This window comes from Arachis hypogaea, chromosome 2 (assembly GCF_003086295.3).
Source record: "Arachis hypogaea cultivar Tifrunner chromosome 2, arahy.Tifrunner.gnm2.J5K5, whole genome shotgun sequence".
Lineage (NCBI taxonomy): Eukaryota > Viridiplantae > Streptophyta > Magnoliopsida > Fabales > Fabaceae > Arachis > Arachis hypogaea.
This window is the reverse complement of record NC_092037.1, coordinates 60948214-60967685: the sequence shown is the minus strand read 5'-3', so window position 1 is coordinate 60967685 and position 19472 is coordinate 60948214. Positions and strand designations below refer to the sequence as shown.

General features: G+C 30.6%; 1 protein-coding gene across 1 annotated transcript; it reads left to right on the top strand.

Moving 5' to 3' along the window:
* The first annotated feature begins 5638 nt into the window (after positions 1-5638).
* LOC112745300 (geranylgeranyl pyrophosphate synthase, chloroplastic) lies at positions 5639-7404 on the top strand. Its single transcript, XM_025794862.3, has one exon. The coding sequence runs from the start codon at positions 6164-6166 to the stop codon at positions 7289-7291; it is 1128 nt and encodes a 375-aa protein (XP_025650647.1). The 5' UTR covers positions 5639-6163; the 3' UTR covers positions 7292-7404.
* Positions 7405-19472: the final 12068 nt, after the last annotated feature.

Below are 19472 nucleotides of genomic sequence, written 5' to 3'. Positions count from 1 at the left end.
ACGAAGATTCTGTTGGGGAATCTAAGAGATACGCATTCAAGCTCTGTTGCATGTAGAACGGACATGGTTGTCAATCACGCGCATTCATAAGTGAGAATGATAATGAGGGTAATTTGACTCATCACATTCATCATGTTCTTGGGTACGAATGAATATCTTGGAATAAGAATAAGAGAGATTTGAATAAAAGATAATAGAATTTCATTAATACTTGAGGTACAGCAGAGCTCCACACCCTTAATCTATGGTGTGCAGAAACTCCACCGTTGAAAATACATAAGCAAAGAGTTCAGGTATGGCCGAATGGCCAGCCCTCTCTAACGTGATCACAGGATTCAAAATACAATCCAGGATGTCTAATACAATAGATAAATGTCCTATATATACTAGACTAGCTACTAGGGTTTACATGAGTAAGTAATTGATGCATAAATCCACTTCCGGGGCCCACTTGGTGTATGCTTGGGCTAAGCTTGATCAATCCACGAGCTAAGGCATTTCCTGGCGTTAAACTTTGAGTTATGACGTGTTTTGGGCGTTTAACTCCGGATCATGACGTTTTTCTGGCGTTTAACTCCAGACAGCAGCATGTACTTGGCGTTTAACGCCAAGTTACGTCGTCATTCTTCGAATAAAGTATGGACTATTATATATTGCTGGAAAGCCCTGGATGTCTACTTTCCAACGCCGTTGAGAGCGCACCAATTGGAGTTCTGTAGCTCCAGAAAATCCATTTTGAGTGCAGGGAGGTCAGATTCCAACAGCATCAGCAGTCCTTTTGTCAGCCTTCTTCAGAGTTTAGCTCAAATCCCTCAATTTCAGTCAGAATTTATCTGAAATCACAGAAAAACACACAAACTCATAGTAAAGTCCAGAAATGTGAATTTAACATAAAAACTAATGAAAACATCCCTAAAAGTAGCTTAAACTTACTAAAAACTATATGAAAACAATGCCAAAAAGCGTATAAATTATCCGCTCATCACACACTTTTTAAAACACTATTTCCAGTTGAGTTTAAAAATATATGAGACAGATTTTTCAATCTAATTCCAATATTACATTTTCTAAAATAATACTAGAATCCAAAATGGAGTTAAAATATTTTTCAAAAATTCTAATCTTTAGAGATGAAAAATGAAAATTCAATCATAAAATATATCAAAGCACAAACCTCAAAATAAAATAAACACTTAGATCAATAATCCATGAAAAGATAAACAGAGCTCCTAACTTTAATAGAGGAGGTTTAATTTCTCATGATGTAGAAAACAAAAATAAGGATTGAAATTCAGATAAAGCTAAGGTGTCTAAGGTGTCTGCTGAGGAACTCTTTGAACTTATTTATATTCTAACCTAAACCTAATTTGTAAATTCAAAACAAAATCAAATCAAATCTTTCCTATACAATTTAAAACAAAGAGTGATATTCTTATTGTAACTTGAGATTCAAAGCTTGGGCGCTACTATCATGGGCTTGCACTTTGATTTTGGGCTTGATATGAAACTTGGGTAATTGGCGTGGCACTTAAAAAACTTGAAATGGCATGCCAAGGCTATTTTGAGATCACTGGAAGTTGGCCCACGAATAGCTGTATGGGCGTGTAGGATGGCGTGCCACTTGAGCTTCATTGGAAGACATAAAGTCTTTGGACTTTGGCCCAGCGTGCCACGTCAAAGAGTGGCATGACACGCCTTCTCTAGAAGCCATGGTCGAAGGCGTGCTACTTGGGATGGGGCATGGCATGCCCAATTGTTTGGTCTTGGAAGTGGATCAAAGGCGTGTGATGAATCCACATTTGATGATAAATTTTGGATTGAATTGAGTAGATTTCATCACATAAACCCCCATTTATTCACTTAAATAGCATACTTTTGTGTTTTCTCTGTAATTTATGTCTAATTATGAAAAGATGCTCTTTTGTGCTTAAATTAATCAATTTTATTCTACTTTCCTTCCATTCGATGTCTTGATATTTTTTATGAGTGATTTCGTGTGCAATAGGTTGGAATGGCTTGATAAAGGTGGAAGAGAAACATGCAATTGAGAGAAAACATGAAGAAACAAAGGAGAAGAGCTTTCCAGAGTGTGCGTACGCACAAGTCCCAGCGCGTGACTTCATTAAAAGGTCATGTGGCTCGCAATTTTGAAGGCTTTTGGCCCATTTTTGCTTGGTCTGAAGCTTATATGGAAGGGCTAGCAAGGGGAGGGAAATAGACAACATACTTAGGCATTTTTAGATAGTTTTAGGAAGTTTAGCTTTAGTTTTTCTTAGGTTTTCTCTCAACTTTCTTAGGGTTTAACTAGGGTTTATACTACAAGTTTACATTTTCTATTTTTGATCTTGAATTCTAGCTTGTTTCTATTGTAAGTATTTTTTAATTTTCTCTTTAATTACACTACTTGTTCTATACTTTTTTATACTTTAATTCACTTTATCAATACATATATACTTTTGCAATTTTGTGTTCTAGTTAATGAATTTGATGTTTAGTGGTTATTATATGTTTGTTGAGTTGTCATTGTTGATTTTGTTCATTGGTTGTTCATAGTTTTAAGTATTTTTGTAATTTTGCCATGTTTTGTGAATATACCTATCATGTGTTTTTTGAAATACCAATTTTGAATATGGAGTAGATTTTCACTCATTGGCTTGGGAAGATGAGCATATGGGATACTAGAGTAATAATGTCTGACATTTAGTGATAATTCTTGGATTGTTAGTTGTTCTTATTTTCACTAACGCTAACTTTTTACTAAGGCAATTAGTAAGTTAGCTAGGATTTGTGGATTAAGAACAATTATACTCACTTGAGTTACTCTTCGATGTTAAGGGTTGACTAGGTGAGATTAATCTATTATAATTATTATAGTTGTGGTTATGACAAGGAAGGGATTCCCTAACTCAACCCAAACTAAGATTCCATTTATGTTTTGAACCACAATCCAATTATCTTAGGCTTTACTTGTTCTTGCTACATTGATAGTTCTTTAATTTATTTATTAGTTCATTAATTACAATTTTGATTATTCTTTAATTTCTTTAATTGTTTGCTTCATTATTGAAACCCCCGATCTCACAACCAAACTTGTGCATTTGTAGTCACTAGTTCCTTGGGAAGACGACCCGGGACTTCAAATTCCCGGTTAATATTTGTTTTGATTGTGACAAACCTTTGAATTAAACTTTGATTGAGGGTTACTTGTCGGCCTAGACTATACTTGCAACAAGATTCTATTTTATGAAATTCTAGACCGGCTTTAATCCTCACATCAGCGTGCCACTTGAGAAGTGGGTGTAACACGCCAAAGCTTGGTTGGTCCCTATAGGTGTTGGAGATGGTCTTGGTGTGGCACTTGACAATGTGGTGTGGCATGCCAAAGCTTAGATGGTCTCTGAAAGTGTTGGAGATAGTCTTGGCATGGCACTTGGAGTTTTAGGTGTGGCACGCCATGCTTATTTTTCTATGGGGCGTTATTTTTATGAGCTGAAAGATGCTGATCGTGCGTGGCTCAAACTGAATATCCACTATAGATATATGCATATCGTTTTGAATCTCAAGATGTTAGCTTTCTAATGCTATTAGAACTGCCTCATTTAGACCTCTATAACTCAAGTTATGATCGCTTGAGTATGAAGAGGTCAGAATTGATAGCTTTTACAAATTCTCTTTGAAGGCGTTGCACTTCCCTTATGTTTTTTCTGCTTGTTCCTCTTTTGTTTGGACTTTATCTAAAATTTGTTAACAATCTCCTGAATATATCAAAATTAAAATAACTCTATATAAAATTAATTAAGTCACAAGAATCTCAATTAAAATGAGAAATTACTAACTTTATTCAGAAGAATAATTAAAAAAAAAATTAAAGATGCTTATGCATCACTCATAATTGCTCACTACAACTTTTTTTCACAAGTCCAGTGACCCACTAAACAAACTTTCTTAATTAACACTAATAGGCATCCTTACTAAAAAAGAAAAACGAAATACTACCACAGTTGTCCATCCATGCGTCTCTATCTCACATAGATATATAAGCACATCATGATATGTTTTCTCTACATTCTGCACCATAAAACTCCTCCTTAACCAATATGAATATTGTTCTAACCTCACCGATATCAAATAGTTTTATCTCCCTCCAAACACAATGTTAATTAGGCTTGTCATACAACTTCAATAAACAAACCCATCTCCCAGTGACGAAACCCAAAAAAAAAAAAATTCCATTATGGGATAAAAGCAGTTTGGCTAAGCGAAGCCTCTACCAATCCTTCACGAATCATGAGTCCCCATTCTTAGAGCTGTGCATGGTTTAGTTAATCCAAAAACTAAACTTGTTTTTGAGTTAGCAAAAAATATAATTTAATTAATTAATCAAATTGATTTTATAAGATAAAACTAGTTATTAATCGATTAAAAAATTCAAAAATTAATTTTTAACTGATTATAAAAATAAAAACTAGTTTTAAAAAATAACCAGTTTAAAAAAAAATCCGATTTTTACATAGAAAAAATGAATTTTTTAAAAATCAAAATTAAAAACTGATTTTTTTTAAAAAATTGATTAACCAATTTGATCACAAGAGTTGCATAAAATTTAGTTTTGATTTTAGTTAATCGATTTTTAAAATTTGATTTTGGTTAAACATTTTTCAATAATATGGATATAATTTTTAATATTATTTTATTAAATTAGTTATGTAAAATGTGGTTATAATTTTTTGCCTTTTATGTATACCCCTACCCATTCTAGACAATTTAGTCCAAATCTTTGAACCTCCACTACACATATTTTTCAACCTTGTAAGAAATAGGAATCTCAGTGTATCTTTATAGGATTGTATCTATATAGACTAAAATATATTTGGTTTTTCTTTGTGAATTCGTTTGCAAAAATAGGATGTATATTAAGAGTACTTGTCAAATAATTTCAACCATTTATTCTGATTTTAAAACTCTTATTTATTGAGAATTATAATAATTAAAAATTATAATTATATTTAATATGGTCAAAAACATTTTTCAAATACTTATTTCTATAGACACACTTAAACAATTATAAATTAATAAAATACGTAACTGAATATATATCTAGTTTTAAAAATAGTTCTAATATGCACTTATAGTTAATAAATTATAATATTTTTTTTTGTATTTGAAACTTGATTAACTTCCAAATTTATTAAACACTAACTCATCAAATAGTTAAATAATAATTTGTTAAAAATATTAAACAAAAAATAAAAATAAAATTTTTTACTAAATTAATAAAAAATATATGCATTCCACAACATTTTTTTATCTTTATTCTTATAAAATAAATTCTTTTCTCTGCATTCAAAAACGATTTTCCCAAACCCAAATAAAAAGAGTATTTTTCCATGATAAACTTTTTTAACATTTGAATCTTTTATAATCAGTTGTGTGTTATTTACTACAAAAGTTAATATATCTTATGCTGGTCACGATCAACACGAGACAAATTAGACACAAACTCGAAAGATGTATCATATAAAATAAAAGGTAATTAGATTAGATTTAGAGTAAAGTGACAATTAAATTTTTAAAAATATTAATTTTGAATTAATTAATTTTTAAAAAAATATCAATTAAATTTTTTAAGTTCATAAATATTAGATATGTATCTCTTTTAATGAATAAATAATACAATATAAAATAAATTATTCATATATTTTATTATTTATAATAGTGCATTCGTTTATTATTATAAAAGACTAAATTAATATTTTATTTTATTTTATTTAAACACTAACTCATCCGAAATCAAAATATTGGAACACCTAATTGTTTCTTAGATTTATGTGCAATTTAAATCAATCTGGTCCCGAAATCGTTGGTTGAAAGCTGGTCTCTACCAATCGTCATTCGTCAAGCCCCTTCCCTCCCACTTTTGTGCCTCTCCGCATTACCTTCCCACTATCCTCTTATTCCTCATCTCCTTCGTGTCACTCTCCCACATCCACCAACATGCCTAACAACCTAATTCACTGACCTCATGAATCCAAACTAGACACCACCCCCATTCCTTCCACCACCGAAACCCAATTCCAAAGCTTTCTAAGAAAATCAAATCTCCCCATACTAATAACAACTAACTAGCACCACGCAGAAACACAGTAAATCGCAGCAACCAATTATGAGTTCCGTGAACCTCAACACAAGTTTCCTGTTCCACCAAGGCAGCAGATCCAGATCCCCAACTTTTCATCTGTTCCACACACTCACAAAACTCCCCATTTCTTCAATTACCACAAAGAAGCCACAAAAAGGGAATCGACTTTTTCCTTTTCCTTCGTTCTCGGTCTCCGCGGTGCTTACCAAAGAAGATGTCCTCAAGGGCAAAGATGAAAATAAAGAGAGCGAGAAACCCGCTTTCAATTTCAAGTCCTATATGGTCAATAGAGCCACCACTGTGAACCAGGCGTTAAACGACGCCGTTTCACTCCGCGAGCCACAGAAGATTCACGAGGCCATGCGTTACTCTCTCCTCGCCGGCGGTAAGCGCGTCCGTCCGGTTCTCTGCCTCGCCGCTTGCGAGCTCGTCGGCGGCACCGAGGCGATGGCGATGCCGGCGGCGTGCGCCATCGAGATGATCCACACCATGTCCCTCATCCACGACGACCTCCCCTGCATGGACAACGACGACCTCCGCCGTGGAATGCCGACGAACCACAAGGTATTCGGCGAGGACGTTGCGGTCCTCGCCGGCGATGCGCTCCTCGCCTTTGCCTTCGAGCATATGGCTGTGGATACGGCAAAGGCAGGCGTGCCGCCGGCGAGAATCGTCAGGGCCCTCGGGGAGCTCTCGAAGGCGATCGGAGCCGAGGGCCTCGTGGCCGGTCAGGTGGTGGACATCGCCTCGGAAGGCATCGCCGATGTCGGTTTAGAGAAGCTGGAATTCATTCACGTCCACAAGACGGCGGCCTTGCTTGAAGGCGCGGTTGTTCTTGGAGCAATTCTTGGCGGCGGTTCTGATGATGAGGTAGAGAGGCTGAGAAAGTTCGCCAGGTGTATAGGGCTTTTGTTTCAGGTCGTGGATGACATTCTTGATGTCACAAAGTCCTCAGAGGAGCTTGGAAAGACTGCAGGGAAGGATTTGGTCGCTGATAAGGTCACATACCCTAAATTATTGGGCCTGGAAAAATCTAGAGAGTTCGCCGACGAGTTGAATAAGGATGCTCAGGCTCAACTTGCTGCCTTTGATCCTGATAAGGCTGCTCCTTTGGTTTCTTTGGCTAATTACATTGCTTACAGGCAAAACTAGCCTCTCTTGTTGGTGTTGTATCACAATTGATTAAAGTTTAATTTGGATTTTGTTACTTTATAGATATTGATATATATCAGATAGCGATGTATGGAATAATTCCTTCTCCTTTAGTTTGCTTAGTTCCTTTTTATACCTATATTTTTGTATTTTATTTATCATTTGCTCATTTTGTGTATAGCGTTCTCTCTGTCTATATTATTATTATTATTATTTTTTCTTTCCAGAATTCTGAACATGTTCTGTCCTACTACTTCAGCACTCAGCAGGGAGCATACCTTTGAGGTTTCTGAATCTGTATGGTTGTTGAGGAACTTGTTTCACAAACCATGTTGGTAAGGTTTTGAAGCTCGTCTGAATTTCTCTCTATTGTGTGGTGGCTTTCCAGCGTATTAAATTGGCGGCGTTATTGGTCAATGAGTTTTAGTGTGACGGTTCGTCTATCTTCTAATCTCATTAATTACAAATTTCTAAACAAGTTGATTGCTTCCAGTTCCAGAAGCTTATATGTTGTTTGGAATAATCATAATCATACATCACACTGGACAAGTCAGTCAGCCCGATATTTAATTTTTTATAAACTTAAGCAAGTGGCAATCTAGTTACTTGTTATGGATGCTTGTTATTTACTCAACAATTTTTGGGTTTAACGTCCTAATTTGATACTCCAAATGGTGAAATAGACTTTGAGAGAAACAGTAATATTAATATATTAATATTGGTGTTGAAACTGAGAAGACCATAAAGCTGTTTGCTTTCAGCTAATGTTTTTAAAAATTTGATATCTCGCGATCTTTGAGTTGGTCCGTCTGCTGATATTTCTGCAAAGAAAGAGTAAAATTTGGAAACGGGCTGATGATATTACTTAGTAGACTCTAGAGGCCGAAGAAAACGTCATGCTTTGCTAATTGCAACTAGTACTGTCAAGCTTACATTAACGTTACAACTTATTTCGATTCTTGAATGGTTGGAACATAGTGCTATAGGGGCTTCCAGATATTCTCCATCTCTCTTAATCTAAGTTTGCAAACAGTGGTGGTATAGAGCAAACGCTCTTTTTTTCCTCGAGGACCTTTATTTCTCTTTCCCTTTCCCTTTCCTACTCTCTTAGTCTCTCCTTTCTCCCCCTCAAATGCTCCTCTTTTTAAGTTTCACCATGTTTTTAATTTTATTTTAGAGTAAATATCGTTTTTGTCCTCAACGTTTGGAGTAAATTCTATTTGTGTTCCTAACGTTTAAATCGTCCTATTTGTATCGCTAACGTTTGTAAAAGTGATTTAATGTTATCCTGTCGTCAATTACACATCATGAACGCTTTAGTTTGAGTTTTAAAAATCTCTTTTTGAAGTTAGAATACAAATGTCTGGAATAGAATCGATGGCTCATCAAAAGTTGAAACTAATTCCTACAACATTTACATAATTGACTTTTCTATGAATATAATTGAATCTAAACACAAATAGTGGGTATAATATTAAAATTGAACACATCCAAGTGAGACTTAATTGAGAATAAATACATTCAAGTGAGAATAATTGAAAAATATAATCCGATTTGTTAATATAATTGATAATAGGATAACATTGAATCACTTTTATAAACATTAGGGATACAAATAAGACGATTTAAACGTTAGGGACGTAAATAGGACTTACCCCAAACGTTGGGGACGATACTTTACTCTTTATTTTATTGCTTTTTCCTTAATTTGTGTTTCAGATTCGCCTTTGTGGATGGTTAGTCTTCTATTGTGGTGTTATGTTACCACCTCTTTTATGGCTGGTTTTATTAGGAAGGTTCTTCAAATGTGTTTTCTTCAACTGGCAACACATCTTGTGAATTTGTGATGGTCTCTGATTTGAAAGAAACTTTTAGACATTGATGTTAAGAGAAAACATTCAAATTGGTTCTAAAGAATTTTGTTTTCCAACAAATTTTACTCTAAAAATCCTCGAGATAATTACTTTCGTTGGTCAAATTAGTTTTTTAGTTTTCTGTAATTTTGTTAAAGGATTAATGTGCCCTTTAATTATATCTTTGTTAATTTAAAATTATGGATAAAGTATACATTTTATCTGAAGTTTGGTAAAAGTTTTAAAAATATTCCTAAGTTTTATTTTGTTTTAAATTTGTTTCAAAAATTTTCGATTTGCATCAAATATACCATCGACGCCTAAATTTTTAAAAAATTTATAAGATTAATCTAATAATAATGCATGAAAATTATGCTTAATTTGCTTGTATTGAATGTTATTTTTATAAAATTATTGTTGAATTGATCTTAAATTTTTTGAAAAATTAGTCGTCAAAAATATATTTGATGCAAATCGAAAACTTTAGAAACAAAATTGAAATAAAATAAAATTTATGAGTATTTTTGAAATTTTGTCCAACTTCAGGAACAACAAATCTACTTTATTCTTTAATTATTTTATAATAAAATTTGTTAGAAATTTATTTATTGAACATGCATTTGATTGAAAACAAAGAAGAAATTAATCTGTTTAACTAGAATACTTTTTAAAAATTTTTAAAATAATAAAAATGTTAGAAATTAACTAATTATAATGTTTGATCCGAAATTCGCAAAGAAAAATTATTATTTTATATATTTACTCTTGATAATAATTTTCGGAAAAGAAATCTACTCGCTTCTAACTTCTGTTCAATGTGTTAAATACAAGTTATTTTCTATTAGATCTTAACTTTTTTAAAATTCTCGTTAATTTGTAAATATAAATTGTCTTGTTATTGAATAGAACTTTACTTTCTAAAAAGAAAAATACAAAGAAAAAAGAAAAAGATAAAAGTTGTAGGTAGTTTTGGGAGCTGTTGTTGAAATTGTCTTTCTATCTTAAATGTTACAATAAAAGTACTTTATTATTTGCACGTTGTTTTCATTAGAGCACGTGAATCGCTCCATTAGAGCACGTGAATCTGTGGTTAAATTGATTAGCATTTAGACTCTGTATTTGAGCATGTGATAATATTGATGAGTAAATGCCTAAAATGGTTCCTGAATTTTAAATTGGTATTTAATTTAATCTTTGGTTTTTATAAATGACCAACTAAATCTCTTAAATTCAGAAATGTGCGTCTTCGTTAGTCCCTTGCAGAAGTGCCGTCTAAACGTTGCTGATGTGGAACGTTAACTGCTATGTGGGCATTCCATTAAACGACGCCGTTGAAGGAGTGGATGCCCAAAATGTGTAAAACGACGTCGTTTCAAATAACATCTTTTTCCCCTTTGAATAAACAATTCTTGTTGGTTCCCCCTTCCACTTCAACGTTTCCTACCAAAATTTTAGAAAAGCTTTCTCTTCTTCTCTGTCCGTTCATTCTCCCATACTTTTCATTCACATTTGCTCGCCGAGGATCATCCTTAGAATCTGTTCTCTCCGGTCAGTGAAGGAGTTATCGACGAAGCATCACCTTCGTACATTGCCGACGGTGAGAGGTAACAGTTCAAGTTGATCATTCTCTTCTATTTTTTGTTTTTCATTGAGGGTTCTTGATACTTATGTGTGAATGCGTTGTTGTATATGTAAGGGAGTTGTTTAGAATGTTATGGTTGTTGATGGCGCAAATGTTAGGGTTTAGGGTTTCTAAAATGAAACTTGTAACCACATAAATCATAATCTGGTTTAAGTTATAGTTGGTTTTGGATTCTATTTCTCCATTAATTATTAGGATTCTTTATTTAATTTGTGAAATGCACTTTGTTATGGAACTTTCGAATGAGAATTCTTGATGAAAAAAGAAGGAGGGATAACAGAAGAGTGAATGAGAAATTCAGTGAAAATTGTAAACTGAAAAGTGTGTGTACACTGTTTGCCAAAAATAGAGTAATAAAAAATTTGTTAGAACTGTCATAAGTTCATAACTGACTCCTACCCTTCTAACTTGTTGTTCCTTATCTATTGTAACTACTCCTTTTCTCTTTTCACTACTAAATTGTAGCATTTGAACCATTGATAAATAAATAAATAAATTAACGTCATTAGATTCAAATGTATTTATACATGTATTTGCATCTTAAATATAAAACTATATACTACTCTGCTTGTCTATGAAATTTAGTTGCTTGTATCCATGAATGTATTTGTATTTTGTTAAATCTAAAACTTGTTACTTTAAGAGTCAAATCCAACCATTCTTAGCACCTCTTGCCTGGCGTACTTTGCTCCATGATTTTTCATTCGTTTATTTAACAATAAAGTGAAAGTGAATTGAACAAAAATAGAATACTATTCAACTCAATTCAATTGTATCCTATATCAGTAATCAGTAAACCAATAAGCAAAACCTTAGAAATTAGAACAACTAACTTCAAAAGACTGAAAATCACATACTCCATCTAGTGGAAGACGAAACAGTTGCAGATACTCGTCACTCTTCAACGCGTCCATAGTCTGTGTGCAAAAGAATAAAGGCATGAGTTACAATGATTTACCACAGAAATGTTGAACTTCAAAAGTACCAAAAATTTATGCGACTCCCGTAGCTAAGTTAGAGAGCGTAGATTCCTAATATCAAAATTGTCGAGGAATGACCCGGGACCAAAAATAGGAAGTAAATATATGCATTCTTATTACAAATATAGTTGATTTTTAGTTCTTTGCAATATGGTTGTTTTGCGACAAAATGATTAATCCTGTCTGTTTTGTGCATTGTGCTGTAAACTTCAGATGTGGAGATGCACATGAGGCACCTGTTCGGGGGAGGCAAGAGCGCACTGCAACAAAATTAAAGAGAAAATATGGCAAATTCACCTGCGAAACATGTGGAGATGTTGGTCACACAACAAAAAGTTGTAGAATAGCAAAGAAACAAAAGGCTGATGAGCTAGCAGCTGCTGCAAAGGCTGTTGAAGATGCTACAAATAAGGGTGACATTGGTTCTAAAGGTAACAAAGGTGAGGTTGTTACTGAAGAATGTGAGGTTGGTGCTGAAGGAGGACAAATTGATACTCAAACAGAAGTTGTTGCTGAAGGGGGTCTAGGAGCTGAACAAAAACCTGCAACTCAGGTAATAATAGTATTAAAAACATTAATCAAAATTAGAGTTTGAGTTAATAAATCTAGAAACAAACAAATCCATTTTCTTGTTAACTTGAGAGGATATGTTTTTGGTCAGCTAATATGATTCTTGATAGTGTTATCATCCATATAATGACACTTTTATTGTTGTTATTGATATCATAGGCTGCAAAGACTACAAAGAATGCCAAGAAAGGGCATCTGAGAACTAAAAGTGAGAGACGCATAGACAAACTTCCTGTCAAGAGGACAACTTCATCCACTGCTGCTATTGCTGCGGCTGCTCCACATCCAATTGAGATTTCAAGAGAGGCTATTCAAGGAGCTAGTGTAGCAACCTCTGAAAAATTGGCCTCCTTCTTGAAATTTGTTCCAACTCCAAGATTCAACCTACCAAGAAAAATGTCTAACTAGCACAAAGTGTAGTGGCTTTTTGAGTTCATGTTGTTGTAGTTGAATGCTATGGTTAAACAATCCTGTCTTTTTGTAATGTAACCTTCGAAACCTGTATCCATGGCCTTTGAATGTTGTTATGGCCTATGATGTTTTGGGTTGTGATAGTATGTTATGCACAATGTGCTTTAGCACAAAAAATACTTGTTCCATGTTTCAAAATCAGTTATGTTAAATTAATGAAGTTTTTGGTTTAGTTCATGTTATGATTTATCTCTTTCTGGTTTAGTTGAACACAATTTTAGCAGAATAAATGTAGCATCAAAAGTTAAGCTCATGTCAAATTAGTGTTTCATTTCATTTCATTCCATCTTCATCAAGACATTACATACCACTTAAGAAATTTAAAATTTCATAACATAATCATCATTTGTTGAATATAAACCCAACAAACTAAAACCTATACACACACCAAAAGTAACTACAAAAGCCAGCAGCACCATTGTCATTATGTTCATGGTCTTAACATCACTCTCCAAACTTATCATCCTCCAACTTAACTCATGCAAAACTTCTAGTGAAATGGGTGTTGCACAAACTTGTTCTTCACATCCATCAGCCCAGCAAAAAAAATTACAATAAATTTCATATTGCAAAGTAAAAAGAGCAGGTAAATCCAAACTCAAACTCAAACTATCTTAACATTTTCTTCACAGCCATAATCTTACCTCATAGTTCAGACAACCATAAAATGGTCTACCAGAATTTTCTGCCGTTGTTGAGTACTTCATCACTGTTCGAAGTCCGCAATTATAAAAAACAGCGTTCTTACCTCCCCTATTGTGCATTCCTTTATTTCCATAAGGTCTGCCTGCAGAGTTGTTCCTACTTGAGCTACTTTGACTTCTCTTGCCACCACCCATCATCACTCACACAGACAAGAAATCAATTTGGGTTTTAGGGCGAAGAAGAGAGGTCGAAGAAGAGAAGGAGAGTCGAAGAACAGAAGAACATAGCATACAGTTTGAAGAAGGGAAGACAATTAGGGTTTTATAATTGAAATGGACTAATTTGGGTAATATTAGACAATTCCAGATACCAATTTGAATCAAATTCAACCTTGGCACATATCAGCAACAGCTGGAATACCCACATGGCAGTTAACGTTCCACATCAGCAACGTTTAGATGACACTTCTGTGAGGGACTAATAGAGACTCACGTTTCTGAATTTAAGGGATTTAGTTAGTCATTTATAAAAATTAAGGACTAAATTGAATACCGATTTAAAATTTAGGGACCATTTTGGACATTTATTCTAATATTGATTAACACACTCCATGTACTATAAAATAGAATCAGATCTTCTTAATTATTTTATTCACTTAAAAAAATAAAGCATAATCCTTTATTATATATTTTATAAGTAAAATAAAAAAATATAAGAGAAAAATATTGAAGGATAAAATATGATTTCTTAACATACATTTTTTCTCTCCCATTTTTCTCATTCGGTGCAGTTATTTATTCTCCCACAAAATCTCTCCCTCTCTGTTTGTACTATTATTTATCATTGTTTGACCTTGTTATGATAACCAAAGAATGTCTCAATTATCATTTGTTTCAATTCATTACAATAGTAAAATTTAAAGAGATTAAAATGCATTTATATTTACTAGAGGTTCAACAGGCACTTACCTTTAAAATAACTAAAAATAAAAAAATATTTAAAAATAAACATAAACATTTGTTAAATTATTTAAATTTTAAAACGTATAGAATTTATAAATTTAAATTAAATTAAATATTAAACAAATTTATTATATTATTATTATTATGTATAATAAAATTAAGATAAACATTTATTTATAAAGTAATTATTTATAAATATTATATAAATTTATTTATTTACTTTTTAATAGTATTTAATTTGAAACAAAGATCAACCATTATATTTAAAATATTCTTTATCTTTATACATAATTATAAATTTTATATTCAATTTATTAAATTATTTTTAATTTTATTATTTTTTTAAAATTATTAATTTATATTTTTATTATATTTTTTTATTGTATCACACACTCTTATTTTTTTTACTATTATTCTCTATATACATGTCTGTCATTGTTTCAGGCATAATTGTTATATTGCCTTATTTTTCTTTTTTATTTTCTTATTTCCTTATCACTTTCTCTTTAATTATCACCAAGTACCATTATCACAATTTTATATCTTGTTTATCACTTTGATCTATAATCATTTATTCGGTTAATGTTTATGAGTTGTTAAAGTGTTATTAAAAGAATTCGTTTTTGTGTCTTTTGAATATCTAGATGTATTAAAATAATAGTTTTTTTTAATGTATGTGTTAAGTAATTTTATTGTTCTATTAAGAAAAAATTTAAGACATAAAACATTAAAATTTTTTGTTCAAATTATCAAAATTTAATATTAGTAACCCTAAAAAATAATATCAAAATATATTATTTTTAACTAATATCATAAAAATAGTCTATTATTGTAAGTTTTTAACTAATAATTATAAATTTAAATTACAATTTAATATAGTACCTTAGAACAGAAAATTGTCATTACTTTCTATATTTGACTACTATTATATGGGACACTCTGCTGTACAGATTAGAGTGATATACTATTATATAACTTTTGCGTTTGCTTTATTGTGCACATTAATTAAACTATATTTTATTGTTTCATATTGTATGTTTTGAAATAATGCGATCACACTATAAAATTGATATTAGTTTCCATAATTAATATGAATCTTCTTACTATTTTGTCTGTTATTTAAATACTATCCATAAAAAATTAATTATTTAAAATAAAACACTATATAAAAAGATATAAAAAACTTTTGAATTTATCGTTCTGGTTTATTTCTTAATTCTCACCTGATATTACTCAAATTTAATAGGTTGATGGTGGTGATTCTTTTTTAGTAGTTAAAAAATTTTAACTCTCTTTTTTTCTCTTAATTTTATTAAATAATTTTTTTACGTCAGAATATTTTTAACTTCCTCTATAATAAGTATTTTTTAAATTTTTAATGCATAAAATATTATATTTTTTAATCTTAAAAGTTACATATTTTTTTTATATCAGAACATTACAGTTTATTATATTATTATATATTATTTTTGTACCACAAAATAAAATATGAAATTTTATATCTTTTTTTATTACTAATTTTATTTTATTTTAGTTATCTAAATTAGCATATATATTATCCACTTATTTTTTATTACTTATGCAATATTTTTACAATATTTTTTTTATTTCTAATCAATATTCATTTAAAAAATCATCTTTAAATCTTAAGCCATATAACTTAAAGGTCATTGCATCCATATTTTCTAAAGTTTCAGAAAAATAAAAATTTTTCGTATTTTTATAGTTAATTGAATGGATAAATAATAACGATAATATCATAATTTTATAATGAATAAAGCAAAATAATTTATCAAATTATATTAAATTATTAATTTTAGTTACACTTAAAAGTGAATAACACTTTAAAAATAACTAAAAAAATTAAAAAAATCTTATGTGAATCAATATGTACATAAAATATTATGTAAAGAGAAGTATAAACATGAGGATAGTAAATAAGTGATTATGGAAGAACAAAAAAGAGAAAAAAATAATGGTAAATTTTAAGAGTTGAAATAATAAAAAGAACGAGGAAGAAAAATTTAGATATTTGTTGGGTTATTCCTCTTGAATAGGATAAAGTTGAGCAAAAATATAATGGTTGTAATTTAAAAAGTAAAAACATATGTAAAGACAAAATTAGAAAATAATTTGGATACTAAATTGATAGTTTTTTAACAGAATTTTTGAATAAATAAATAAATAATATTGAAGAAAATTAAAGAGATGAAATACAAGTAAGTAATCAAAAATTACTTTTTAAAATTGAACTTATTTATTCATAAGTGCATTATATTATGTCACCAATAAAAAATAGATTTTTAAAATTGAACTTATTTATTCATAAGTGCATTATATTATGTCACCAATAAAAAATAGATTATTATCCTCAAACATATGTAAAGTATAAACATAATAATAAAGTTGTAATTTAAATATGTAAAGAACCTAAAATAAAAATAATTTTACACATAAATAAAGAAGTAATATGATTTGTTATTTTAAATTTAAAAAAATAATAAATTAAGTATTGATAGAAAAATCTCAAAATAATTATAATAAAACAATCAAATGTTACAATGTCTTAATTTACAACCTACATAAAATCAATCAATAATTATTTTTTTAAAAATAAACATAATATATCTGTACGGTTCCACCTTATAAATGTTGTGATTTGGTTGTATTTTAAAAAAAGTGCAAAAATAGTTTATAAAACTTTTTTTAATGAATCGATTCAATACATTTCTTATGTACCTATAGGTGTTATATTGGATTTGAATCAGATTTCGGATCAATCTATATTGATTGACCTCATCCATTATGTTGTTACTAACAAATACCACTATTTTTGGTTTCGAATCTTCCAAATCATTTTCGCAAGAGGTCTAGACCCATTTTTTATGAGTCTTCGATAAAAAGATTCATTCTCTTCATAAAAATCTATTAGAAACAAACTTTTAGTTTCAGTTAAAATATTAGATTTAGTTACTCATTTAAAAAATTTAAATTACACTTTTACAGTTTTTAATTGTTATTTATACAAAAAAAGAATATAATAGAAACAACAAAGTTTTGATTATAATTACAATTTGATTCTTGATATTGGATATTTTATTAGAACTCCTTTTCTGTTATATTTTTATTTTTAAACATTAGTGTCATAATCCTATCACAAAAATTAACTGCATATAAAATTTTTAAAAATATAATAACAATATTTTAGAGTAAATAAATAAATCAAATTTGATTAAAAATAAATTAAATAAAAATTACAAAGTAAAATAGAATTAAGATTGTAAACTAAGATTTAAAATAAAATTTAAAAATGATTAATTTATTTGTTGTTAAATAATAGAGTCAAGAATCATGTAAAATAAAATGTGGCCTAATAAAATGAAAAATTTTATGAATAAAAAGTTTGTTCATTAAAATAAAAGTACTATAGTATAATTAGTACTAAATGTTAACCAATTAATATTGTATGAGACAATTTAATTTATCTTTAAATAGATGATACATAAAAACTAACGGTTAAACTAATATATTTATCTAAAAAAATTGTAAAACAAATTATTAATGATATATATCAATTAAATAATATTATAAATCAGAAATTTAATTTAAACATTTCATAATAATTTTCTAAAAAAACATGTATGCATATAACGAATTTTTTAATTTGTATTCGTCAAAAATTAAGACTGAATTGCAAATTAGAATACAATAAATTTAGACTAATTTTTTTTGGGAAAAAGACAAATATGTCCCTGACTTTTTAATTTTTTGACAAATACATCTCTGACAAAATTTAAATACAAAAAAGTCCCTGACTTTAACAAACGGAGGAAAATTTAGTTCTTCCGTCTATTTGCCTCTCACACATCAAATGGAACTGGCTGACGTGGCTGTAACGGTGTCCAGGTGTCCGTTACGGTGCCACGCTGGAAGGAAAAAATGTTCGAAGGACAAATAGGTCCTTACTGATCAAAACGACGTCGTTTTCATAAGGTAACCCTAATGAGATTTAAACTGGGTTTTCTCAAGTAACATACGCAGCAGCTGTTCAGATTTGTTCATGGTGGTGTTGCTTAAATTGATGGCCAGTGATGGAAGCTCATCAATCAAGAGACAACGCGGAGGTGTTGGCAGATGACAGGAAGGCTCGATTGTAAATGCAGCTCCTTGTTCAGTTCAAGCTGGGGATGAGAAAGATTGTATCGATCCAAAATGCTTCTGCGGGATGTATGTGATATTTTACATGTCGAAGACAAATACCAACCCAAACAGACTATTCTTCGGATGCCCATTCTTTAAGGTAAGCTCACGATTTTTCATGTATATGGATGAAGTTGAGAGTTTTTTTTACCAACATATTTTCATACTTTCTGAATTGATTTAGGTGAAACAACCATATTGTAAATTCTTTGTGTGGGTTGATGACCATATTGGAAGAATTGGGTGCATGGAGCCAACAAAGAAATTGGGTGACAATCAGAGCTTAAATGTTGAAGAACATTTTGGGAAGATAGAATTGGAGAACAGAATGGCTGATCTAGAGCAAAGGATAAATTACCTAGAGAACAAGAAAAGCAGTAACTTCTGGGTCATAGTTCTAAGCTTGATTGTTGTAGTTGTTGGTCTTTGTTTATTTAGGGTATGAAAAAAATGTGGATTGTAATGAATTATATCTGTTAACTATTTTAGCTAATATAAATGAAAGAAAGAAGATTTTAATTATCCATATCTTGTTGGCTTGAAATAGATATAGAATGCGTGTAACATACATGTTTACTTTCAAGAGATGAACCTAAGCCAGAAACAAGCCATATATAATTCATTCAATCAACAATAATTCATTCATTCAACCTAAACCATAATATAGGGATATTGTCATACCACAACATAATAACATCTAGGATAAGTAACTGTAACAGGTATATCAGCCCTCGGATTCCAAAATACTAATTCATAAGCAACTAAATTGGCTAAAAGAAAGTTTGCCAATATGGATTACAACCAACTATTGCAGCAAAAAAACTAATTTTTGTTTCCAAAATAAGTCAGGAACAAGCA